Genomic DNA, 12,214 nt, shown 5'->3' on the forward strand with positions numbered 1-12,214 from the left:
CTTCCCATTCCCTTGCAATTATATAGGTCAATCACTTTTTTCTTTTTTTTTTTAAGCACCGGAGTCACTGAAAAGGACCGACTCTTTAACAATTTATGGCCAAAAAAAACTTCTTAATTTAGAACAAGTCCTCCTTGGTCGGGACTATAATCCACGTTAATTCTTCCTGGATATTAGTAGTAGTACATGGCCATAATGATGATGCATTTTCTACCATGGATAAACCACTATTTAACACAGAAATGAAAAATATCTTCCTAAATAATCTCATTGCTTATAATTTTTCTTTTAATCTCAAAGAAGAGCTCCTCTTCTTTGGAAGTCTCCTGTGACAAACTTAAAATTCTGTTTTGGATACTTCTTCAAAACAAGCTCTGATAGTATACAACTTTAGAAAAAGAAACTGGACAGGTCCCTGATCTTGTGTATTCTGTGGAAAATTGGAAGAATGTGCTCTTCATTTCCTTCACAAGTTAGGCATGCATGGTGTAACAGCTCCTTTGGAAGATGTTAGGAGGAGATGAAGAACAAGATTAGGAAGGCTGACTAGCTTCGGTGGAATATGATATCTATAGCTATCTGCTAGAGACTTTGGATTGAATGGAACAGCAGGATATTCAGGGATAAAAAGCATTCAAGGTTGCAGATATTAGGAGCATTAAATACTTAATTAGGGGAAATGTTTGCACTGGGTAAGAGGAAACCATATGCAGTTGTTACGAGCTTAAGGAAATTAGGAGTGCATATAAAACTCGCCTAAAATTTTCTAGCTTCCACTTCTGTAAACTCCTCTGTTGTTCCCCGCCACCCTCTTGTAACTTCTGCTGCTGATTTTTAATAAAATTTTCCTGAAAAAAAAAAGAAAAAAACATACTGGTTTTTTTTTTTTGCCTCATATATATATTCCTACTTTAAAATGCTGGTAACCTTGGACATGGCATGTGTGGTTCACATGTTTGCAAGTATTGTTTCTTTTCAGCACAAGTTCTCACCCATATCTGAAAAAACAAACAAGCCAAAGAACAAAAAACTATACATTCACGCAAGCACTTATATCATCTCTCTAGTCTCTACTCTTCTATCATCTCTCTTACTCGAGCCATCTCACAATGTCTCAGAACTTATCCTGCGTCCTTGTTTAATATATAATGCACTTGGGAACCAAAGTCTCTCATTGGGGATCGTGACCATATTTGCTCCTAGAAATAATCCTAGTTATGAAGAGCATGCGATTTTCCTTCACGAGGCAAGATATCTTCAACACAATCCGCAGGTGCAACTGTAAGTGCATCTTCTCTCAAGTTTCTCCTGGCTTTGTTACACTAAAACGTGCTCATTTTCATTTGCTGGAAATTTAACTGCACTTAAAGATACTTTAACGAGCATGCTAAGATACAGAAGATTGCTTACATAATGTTCGTCGTTGCAAACTTATGATCAGAAGAAGTTGCTAAACATACGTAAGAAGAACACTCCAAGCTGTCCAGCTTGTTCATTGTAGATGACAGATTTACTTCATGCAAACGAGATCAAAAGAAACAGGTTCATTGAGAGCATGGATTGGTCCAACATTCAGAACTGTAATCTCTGCATAATTAAGGCACCTTGCAATTCCATATCTGGATGCCCAGCTGTGTGACTCGCATCAAAAACTCGGTTATCATCTGGGCCAAAAAAAAAAGATCTCAGAAAGCTACAAATGACTCCCAGATATTCCTCAATTACTGTCAAACAAGTGCAACGTACACACGATTGATGCCCTGCTACGCACCAATTTATTCAGACACTACAGAGTCATAGAGTGCACAATGTTCCCATGCACATACAACCTAGATGTTTAAAAAGATTTAATCCTAAGATTACCCTCTCCAAATATCTCACCGGCTCTGAGCTATATATCAAAATCTATTGTCATTTCTCAATTGCCAGTTTGTCGCAATTCTGGGCGCACAAAATCTGCATCAGGAGGCACGGATATGTCAACAGTTGGCCTCAGCTCTGCACAGACTTCAATAGCACCATGAACTGGATCAGACAAGAAGTTGCTGAGTAGGTCCTGATTAATAGGAGCGTTTTTGTCGACAGCTACCAATGCTTGCTGAGTGAGGATATAATCAAAACGCGGAGCCCACTTTCTTGATCCAAGGCGTGCGGTTGTGGAACAGTTGTCCACCATGAATGACACCCCACGAGCATGCATGAAAGGATTTAGGGAATCCACTGACTCGATCACACTCTCATTAATGATCTCTGAATAAGAATGTCCCTTCTTTCTTAGGATCTCAATCTGCAAAACATTTAATAAAAGAAAAATGTGTTAATAATTTCAGCAAATTTACATCAAGAATAAACTAATCCAATTAGTAAGGTACATTGAAAGGACAGGAGGGAATGTGATACCTGAGCCATCATTAGAGCCACATAAACCCCAGCAGTAAAGGGGTGCAAGGGGCCCAAGTCCCCCTCAGGTCGAGCTGCACGGACTCGCTCACCAACTTTCCACATTCGTGTCTGATCGATTTTACCCATTGGGAAAGCAGGAAGCCCTTCCTTTTCCTGTCAGGACAGGGGCAAAAAACCACCATTTTTTTAACATCCCTTTCTTAGCTCATATAAAGATATCAGTAAATCCATTAACAAGAAAATATTTATGTTTTCTTTAAGGTCCAACTATAAATGCTTCAAACAAGTCATTACCACAACTCTCAATTAACTAATACTGAAAACACAAACCCGGGTTATAAGCTTACATAAAAGCGTCGTCCAGCTAAAACAACACTGCGAATTTCACTGCCACAGGCAACATCCTCATAACATTCATACAAGATATCCATGCAAGGATAGTATGATGCACTATATGCAGCACTAAATTCCTTTTTCCCTTCTTCAGTCAGAGTCTCGTATACAGAGAGCATACCCTGCATTTAGTAGTGCACGTCTATGAGTACCTGTGGTCCTGTACAGTCCCGGAAATAATATATAGCATCTTAAAAAAAGCTACCTTTGTTGAAATGGTCTTTGACATGATTCCAGTGATGCACTCAACTGTGTTTTTATAAGCCACTTCTTCACTCATTCCATTCTCAGTGTACCTTCTAAACAAGGCCTCAACAATTCCATGCACAGCACCAAGCAAAATACCTAAACACCACCAGATAGTCAGAAAACTCGTGAAAACATTTAACCAACATATCAACAGGTATGGAGGCTCACCACGCTCCCCAAAAATGTCACTCTTGTACTCCTGCTCTAAAGTAGTGGCAAATGTAAAAGGAGATCCTAGAGCAACCGACCACCCCAGAGCAACATCTGTAGCTCTGCCATCAACATCCTGTTGACATAAAACAAGAAATTGGTGAAAAGATGCTAATCTATTATTCACACCACACAACATACGCTACTACATCGTTGCACAGCTAAATATTGAACGCATTATATAACCAAGTTTATAAATATATTTATATAAACAAAGACACACAAATTATTGAAAACCAACTTTAGGTTTATAGAAATACCTGATGTACAGCAAAACTGGAATTGATTCCTGCACCATTTATCTCTTTTCCCTGAACATACAACCTTCTCACTGATGGACCCATCCCCTTAGGACATACAGCAATCACGCTGATGTTTTTCGGGAAATCAATACTAAGAGATTGCAAATGCCCAAGAAGAAAACCATGAGACAGCCCCAGAATGCTGTTTGGTTTCATGTGAGAGAACACTTTCTCATAGTTGTCTGCCTGCAGCACAGTATTAATACCAAAAAAGTGCACATTTTAGAACTTTACACAGAAGTGCAATGGTAAAAGTACCATTTACAGTAAATTTAACTAGAAATATATTAAAAAGTAACTTCTCCAGTCTCTAATTGTAAACTTAAAGAGTCCAGATTATTAATTTATGCAAGTCAAATAATCAAGAGGAGTATTCAAGAAAATTGATCTAATAAAATCAAAACTTCTAGAAAAATAACAGGTCAAAAATTACTCAAATGTATATAACAGAACTGCATTCAACTGATAGTTCAGATAGAAATAATGCTAAACCTGTTAGTTATGAGGTTGTATTTGTTTCCAAGAGTTACGAATTATTTTTGGGTATTGAAACGCTGTGAATTCTTGAAAATTATACAGATAAGTCCTGATCTAAAACAGAGTAAACATTAATAATTGCTATCTTAACATAAGACCGAATGAAGAACTATAGTTATAACAGAAGGAACTCATAGCACCAATTCCTAAATGTTGACATTCAGAAGTATATATTATACCATGTGAAGAGAGGCACAGATTAAATCAGAAACGGTTTAGAAGTTTTTGTGTATGATGTAAATGCTAACCTGTGCAGAATCCGAAATCAGCAACAAGACAAGGTCACTGCCTGAAATTGTCTCCCAGATATCACCCAAGGTTCCATTTTCTTCAGTAAACCCAGCAGCACGTGCTTCCTCAAAGGAACGAGAACCTTTTCTCAGACCAATCTGTAGATATAAACATTGCAGAGTATACAATCATGTCAATAACAAAACATTTTAAGGGATAAAAAGAGGTCCCAGTTTCTCCAGTAATAAGAAAAAAGAAGGCATGACATTAAAAGTAAAAGATTGTCTACAACAAGGTAGAGAAGATAAACAATGTAGGTTTACAATAATAGATCAAGATCATTCAGACTCTTTCACAAGAAAAAGAGCATTTAGACCAAAAAAAATGTGCTCTCTAACACTAACAGTGAAAAAATAGATTTTTTTCAGAAAGCAACTCATCCAAAGTACTTTCTTCATCTCGAGCAACCTCTATTCCTCTTTTCTCAAACATCTCACTAACTCACATGTGGTGGGATATTGCAAGAACTTTACTCTTTTATATCATCTAAGGGGAAGGAGTAAGGTAATATTCACAACTCAACATTGTCAGCAAGATATTGGGAAGCTTGATGCAATCAAGCAAATCTCAACAAAATTGACCATGTAAAGTCAGGCAGCAAGAGCGAGAAGTCTTAAGTCTGATATTCTCTTAACAAAGAAAACATTTTTCTCTATAGTGATTCCCCTTCTAACAAGCCTTGACCAGGTTCCTTATAATGTTCCTCTTCTAACAATGTTTCACAGAGTTGTTAGCATTCAGATGGTATAAAAATTCAGATAAAGGATTAAACTTTGCATGGTGTAATGCAAAAGACTGGGACGAAAATAGAGAAAAATCTCATCGTTATTCAACCCCACTTTCTAGTGCCATAGACTCCTCAAAACTAAAACAGAAAACAAGGTTCTATCTTTTTTCTTAAGGAAAAAAAAAAGAAAAGAAGTTATCGACTGGAACATTCCACCACAGAGAAAAAACCTAGAAGATGGGCAAATCAAATAGTAGATGATAACCCTGAAAATTTTGAATCTGTGCTGGTTAGAGTTTATTTTTGCGTTTGAAGTCAGGATGGGGGTGGAACTCAGGCTTAAATTGGAAAGAAAGAGAAGAGATGGTTCATTTAGTGGCTATACTAGCATATGATGCTCTTCTATATCTATTATCTTATCATGGCAGTCTGACTAATTTAGAAGATTGAAAACTGACAACATTTTACATATTTTCCTTGCGGTGACAGTCCCCTTGTAGTCAGCAATTGAGAGTAGAATATATGAATTGGTTCATGCACAGCTCAATTGAGCAGATTGTCATCTTCCAGTGCTCAGACAAATGCAAGATTGTGTAAAATATAAGAAGCAGTCTCACCTTGACCGCAATGTCTGATCGTGCCTCTGCAAGTGAATCCCTCAAGTTCTGTGCTTGGGCAGGACCCTGCAAAGCAAACAGAGAAATTTTACTATTGGATGCGCTAAAGAGGTTGATAGCCAAAAGACCAAATATCAAATCGAACACTAAACATAGGCAAGGAATGATGAAGGCAAATCATTTGTTTCCAAAATAAAAATGTTTGCACAAGACTGTCACAGAATCTGGGGTAAAGACGGGGCACTTTAGGGTTAAAGAGAACAAAAGAATAGCAGCTATTCAAGGAGCTACTCCAGATTTTCCAAAAGAAACATGCAACAATGGGCTTGCAGCAGTAAACTGATTTAATGATGAGGGTAAAAGACTAGCCACCTTAATGAGCAAGGGAACCACCCTTAGATATCCACAGAATCATGACCTAAAATTAAAAGATATGTGAATAATAGCCTCAGTTTTCCCCTTAAATAGTGTGCATCGGTACCCATCAACCGTTTATGTTCGGTATCTCATTTTCTTAAAATTGATTTGAATAGCACACAGAAGAGAATGCCAAGATGAAGGAACCCATATGTATCTACTAAAAATTACATGCGGTTGCGTGTATCTTCTAGTTGTTCACAGAGAATGTTTGCAACAATCTTGTGCATTAAATTTCATGACTGCTCTTCAAGATCAGTAAACTCAACAGCTACGTGGATTTATTTTAGAGCCAGTTGATTTTAAAAAAAAACAGCAAAAAAAGGAGAAATTAAGGAGGAAGGGGAAAGACAGGATTTTTCACCTGGGATCCCCAACCAATCACGCCAATCTGCTTGATCCCCTTGAAGGCATCTGGCAACAAATGGAACAAATCCCTCCCACCTCTAACAATATACTGATAATAAAAGGAAACAATAAACACATCAGAACACTACAAAGAAAGGGTTAAAAAATTGGGGAAAAAAAAAAAGAAAAGATTTGAGAATAGGAGAGCGTCCAAGACCTCATCTTGGCCGGCGAGGGTGACCTTCTCCTTCTTAAAGACAGAGGTCTCGAAGTCAAGAGAGGGGGCGGGCTTGCTGATGGACGGCATAGAGACCATTCGAGCTCCGCGGGCGCCGCCGCCGGCACGCCCGGCCGCGGCCGCATCCGTGTGGATCCGGGAGAGGAGAAGCCTCGGGGATCTGGAGTACGACGACGAGAATCCCAACCCAAAAGCTAGGGTTTTGGGGGCCGGCTTTAGGGTTTTAGCCTGGGAAGGGGCGGCGATGGAAGAAGGCTTGAAGGATGTCGCCGCCGCCATCTGTGAGGAGTGGGTAAGAGAGAGAGGAAGAAAAGATGAAGGCCAGGCTTCCGTGGTTATACTTATATAGCAGACAAGATTTTTATGACTAAAATATGCTGTTGTCATCCTAACAGCGGAAACTCAGCTCCGAGAAATCTCAGCCGTTAAATTATCTTGTCCTCATAAAAGGAAATGATAGTACACGGAGCTTGCCTATCGTCGATGAGATCCCGTGTAAGAAGTACACGAGAGCACTTGGTAAATTATTGGGGGCTTTCCCAGCTTCTTAAATTTGCACTTTATAAAAACAAACTTTCTTAGAACGTTTTTGCAATCTATTTTGCGTATGAAAAATAGCCAAACACCAAATTAATACTGTTATTAAATAAAAAATATCCTGATCATTTTTCTCATTGATATTTTGATTCATTAGGTTCTATTTGTTTATATTTTCTAAAATATTTTTCGTATGTCACTTTGAATAATTATCATACATGAAAACTGTTCGCAATAAATCACCTAAATAAGCAAATAAAACTATAATAATAATTAATAAAAAAAGGAATAAAAAAATTTATTTTAGCACAAAAGAAATCTATTTTATAGAATATGTAATAAATTTAAATCATAAATTGTAAATGCTAGAGATCTACTAATATTAAATTTGAAATGAGGTAAAAAAAGATAGCCTAAAAGAAGGCAGGTCGAAGCGCGTGGACGCTATTCCAAAAAAGTATTTGTCTCCACGTACGGGTCTCCCGGCAATCCTCCTCAGAGATACGACAATCCTAAACTTCTTATTCGGTGCGTCTCGAAAGAAGCCAATACGAACCCGATCGAACTTGCAGATCCAGCAAAGAACGAAATAAAAAGAATAAAATAAAACTTTGCTAAATGTAGGCGCAAAAAATAAAAACAGAAAATGGCTAAGAGGAGGAAGAACAATTTTTTTCTTGCAGAATTTTGCCAGAATTTTTCCATGTCAAGAAAGGAGGAAAATGGGGGTATTTATAGCCTTTTTGGGCCAACGAGACGTTGGCCCAAAAAGGCATCAAGGAGGCGAATCCCCGGACGTGTTCGCGCCTTCCGCGGATGCATCCCCGCATTCCACGAACACGTTCTGTCCGCAGAGGGCACCAGCGCGCTCGCGAACTGGTGCAGGTGCGCGCTCGAGACACGTCTCAAGTCACACGCTAATTAATTTTTCTAACAATCCCACACAAAAATTAAATTTTAAATAATTTTAAAATCAAAAACAAAATACTGGATATATTATATTATGTAATAGGTGTAGGTACCTTTCGGTTTGAACATTCACTTAGTGATAATTGATTACATCTGTGGTGCCAAGGTGGTCTTAACCTTGAACCTCGATCAATGACTCAGATTAAATCAACAGTACACATAATATAATCCGATCTGAGTTCTAAGCGGGTTGCGCTAATATGGCCATGCGCAGGTATCTTTCATGTGCTTTTTAGGAAATCGCCCATTTTCCATAATCGCGGCCTCACGACTACACATATAGGTGAGTCTTAATTAGGAAGCTCTTGCCTCTTAGGTCTTCGATTTATTAAGAGTTATACAAACAAACTCATCATACCGCTTGCTTTTATGAGCACTAGCACTATAGGGATGAGAAAAATATAAAACAGTGCTCCTCTTAGTCACACTCCGGTTTGTTTCTACTCATTGAATCTTTTAAGGTTGGGTTCCCACCATGGTGATCTATATTTATAGGCTAAGCCCCATCCTCCTCGACGACTCTAGAACTACTGTTCTAGACTAAAGCTGATCACGAGTCTTCTGGCCCACCCAGCCCGGCCCGAAATTTTTCGAGCTTGGGCATTAAAAAAAGGCCCATGGGTTGGGCCTCAGCAAGAAAAGCGGCCCGACCAAAAAATTGGGCCAGGCCTGGAAACTTTTAAAAATGGCCTGGCCCAGCTCGGCCCGTATTTTATATATAAAAGTAGAAAAATAAATCCAGTTTTAGAGAGCCCATTAAGTTGTTGGGCCATTCTGGCTCATTTCCAGATTCCAAACAAAGAAAAAATTGGGCCTATCGGATCGGGCCTGGGACCAGATTTATAAAGTCGAGTTGGGCCTGAATAAAAATTTAAGTCCGACAGTCGGGCCGGGCCGAGCCTGGGCATAGCCATCGGGCCTAATTTCTGCTGTAGAGCCCGACCCGAGCCCGGTCCGGCCCAGGTTTTGATCAGCTCTATTTTAGACAAACCTTTTGTAAGCTGATCAGCCAAATTATTTTTAGATTTTACAAAATTCAAAGCCATAACGTTATTTTTTAATTTATATCTTAATGATTTATGACACATTTTTAAGTGCATGTTCATTTTTCCATTGGTATTTTCTTGGTAGCACTTATCTATTGTAGATTTACAATCACAATGTATGAAAACAGGTGGTAAAGGTGACTCATCTACAGGAAGGTCTATAAGTAGATCTCTAAGCCACTCAGCCTCAGTGCTAGTGGTGTCCAAAGCTATTAGTTCAAACTCTATGGTATTCCTAAATATCTAAGGTATCGTTGATCTAATTAGTATTACTATAGCTTTCTAGAACAGCAGGAAATCCACTAAAGTGCAAACTATAAAACTTGGTACCCTTAAGATACCCAAGGATCCTCTTTAATGTTGTCCAGTGATCTCTATTTGGATTAATAGTATATCTACTAAGTCTATTTACAGCATATGCTATGTCTAGTATGGTGTAGTTTGATAGGAATCCTAGTGAGCTTATGATTTAAGCGTACAAGCTTTGAAGGATATAAATTCTTTTGTTCTTCTTAAGGTGTGTAGAGGGATCAAAAGGAGTAGAAACAGGTTGACAATCGGTATAATTAAATTTATTGAAAATCTTGTCAACATAATGATTTTGAGATAACTCAATTCTATTTGCACTTCTAATTATTTTAGTATTTAAAATCAAGTTAGCTTGTCTCAAGTTTTTCATATCAAACTTATGACATAAGAATTGCTTTACTTCATCAACTATCTGAATATCTGTCCCAAAGATCAGTATATCATCTACATAGAGGCGCAAGATCACAAATTTATTTCCAACTCTCTTATGGTATACACATTCGTCTGTACTATTGATTTCAAATCCAAATGTCAATATGATTTCATCAAATTTCAAGTGTCATTACTTCGGTGCTTGTTTAGGACTATAGAGAAATCTGAGTAATCTGCAAACTTTCTTCTCTTGGATTGGGATTATAAATCCCTCTGGCTGGTCCATATAAATTTTTTCATTTAAGTCTCCATTTAGAAAAATTATTTTCGCATCTATCTGATGAATCACTAATCTATGGATGGAGGCTAGTGCTATCAAGACCCTAATAGTAGTAATCCTAGCTACAGGTGCATAGACATCAAAAAAATCTACCCTAGATCTCTGAGTAAAACTCTTAACAACTAATCTAGCCTTAAATTTATCTACAGAGCCATCAGGCCTAAGTTTCTTCTTAAAGATCCATTTGCACCCAATAGTTTTACAGCTAGAAGGAAGATTAATTAGTTCCTAAGTATGATTTTGGATAATTGACTACATCTCATTGTTCACAGCTTTTCTCCAAAAAGGTGAATCCAAGAATTTCATTGCGTCTTCAAAAGTAGTTGGAGTGTCATCTATAAGAAAGGTATAGAAGTCATCTCCAAAAGTTTTCTCTACCCTAGATCTCTTACTCCTAGGTTCTGCTTCTACTTCTATTTCTCTTGTTCTTATTCTACTAGAGCTACTAGCTATACCACTATCTACTCTAGTCCTAAGTAAAAAAGTGTCTTCAAAATATGTTGCATCTCTGGCTTCTATGATAGAGTTGTTACTAATATCATTTTTTTCTGAATTAATCACTAGAAATCTATTGGTATTACTATTGGCTGCATATCCTATGAATGTAGCGTCTACTGTTTTAGGTCATATTTTCTTTCTTTTAAAATCAGGTATTTTTACTTTTGCCAAGCACCCCCACACTTTCAAATAGCTGAGATTATATTTTCTATGTTTCCAAACAGTCACTTCATGAATGATTCCTTGAGCTTCACAAAATTGAGTTATATCATTAGACGTATATTCACTTCCCTGATCTGATCTAAGAATTTTAATTTTCTTCTTCTGTTGGTTCTCAGCTTTGATCATAAAAATCTTAAATTTGCTGAGCACCTCATCCTTAGTTTTAATTAGGAAGATGTAACAGAATTTGGATAGATCATCTATGAAAGTCATAAAGTATCTGTTACCTCTCCTATAAGTTCTACCAGAGTCACAAACATCACTATGGATCAACTCTAATAGATCTGAATCTCTATTAATAGATTTAAAAGACTTCCTAAGGAGTTTGGCTTCTACACAAATTTCACATTTCTAATGGTTCTTAAGATCACTTTTGGATATTAAATTTAGGTTCATAAGTTGCTTAATTGAATTATAATTCACATGACCTAATCTACCATGCCAAATAGAAAAAGGATTTATTTTCATAATCAAAGGATTTTCAATTATTGAAGGCACTACAACATTCAACTTAAACAATCCTTTACTAAGAAATTCTTTTCCAATAAACATCACACCATGAGAAATTACAATTTTATTAGACTCAAAAATAAGACGAAAGCCTTGCTGGACAAGCAAGGAACCACTAATAAAGTTTCTCCTAACAACCAGAACATGTTGGACGCCGTGCAAGAATAGAACTTTTTCAGAAGTGAGCTTTAAGTCCACACGTTCTACTCCTAGCACACGCGCCTCCGAGCTGTTTGTCATGATCACAGCTCCTCCACTTGAGGCCTGTTAAGAAGAAAACTAGGAGCGATCCGATCAAATATGAATACCGGCTCTGGTATCAATCTATCAATCAAGTGCTTATAAAGTCATGTTAACTTATGGAGTGAAGAAAACTGACCTAAAAGCAGTCTCAGAGGAGCCACTGTCGGAAGTCACCATGTTGACTTGAGCACTAGTTGTGTGTGGACCTTTCTTCTTGGACTGAAGAGGCGCAGTCTTCTTATGGAAGCACTGGAGAGACAAATTGTTGGTCCGACCACACACAAAACAGAAACGAACACCGCCTTCCTCTTTTTTCTTCTTCTGCTTCTGGGATTGGATAGGTTTCTCATTGAAGTGGTGGTTAAGGTTTCTAGGATTATAGGGTTTTTTTTTGAAATGCTTATTTTGGTTATAACGGAAGGGTCGGTTCTGATTT

At 37.6% G+C, this 12,214-nt stretch overlaps 1 protein-coding gene across 1 annotated transcript; it reads right to left on the bottom strand.

Annotated features, from left to right (window-relative positions):
• Positions 1-1,688: 1,688 nt before the first annotated feature.
• Positions 1,689-7,081, bottom strand: LOC103695939 (ketol-acid reductoisomerase, chloroplastic-like). Its single transcript, XM_008777391.5, has 10 exons — positions 6,712-7,081; positions 6,511-6,603; positions 5,730-5,795; positions 4,343-4,483; positions 3,516-3,743; positions 3,214-3,331; positions 3,002-3,141; positions 2,751-2,918; positions 2,401-2,556; positions 1,689-2,287 (listed from the first exon to the last, which is right to left on the bottom strand). Exons 1-10 carry the CDS (start codon positions 7,009-7,011, stop codon positions 1,919-1,921), a joined length of 1,779 nt encoding a protein of 592 aa, XP_008775613.2. The 5' UTR covers positions 7,012-7,081; the 3' UTR covers positions 1,689-1,918.
• Positions 7,082-12,214: the final 5,133 nt, after the last annotated feature.

Source organism: Phoenix dactylifera, chromosome 1, assembly GCF_051530095.1.
Source record: "Phoenix dactylifera cultivar Ajwa chromosome 1, Ajwa_hap1_PhDact_Kaust_v1.1, whole genome shotgun sequence".
Taxonomy (NCBI): domain Eukaryota; kingdom Viridiplantae; phylum Streptophyta; class Magnoliopsida; order Arecales; family Arecaceae; genus Phoenix; species Phoenix dactylifera.

What these genes read in the sequence shown, in the direction of transcription:
- LOC103695939 (XM_008777391.5), bottom strand. Translation starts at nt 7,011, where the DNA reads ATGGCGGCGGCGACATCCTTCAAGCCTTCTTCCATCGCCGCCCCTTCC. An exon ending in TGATTGGTTGGGGATCCCAG is followed by an intron (nt 5,796 to 6,510) that starts GTGAAAAATCCT and finishes TTTGCTTTGCAG; the next exon opens with GGTCCTGCCCAAGCACAGAA. An exon ending in TGATTTCGGATTCTGCACAG is followed by an intron (nt 3,744 to 4,342) that starts GTTAGCATTTAC and finishes ACTGTGCTGCAG; the next exon opens with GCAGACAACTATGAGAAAGT.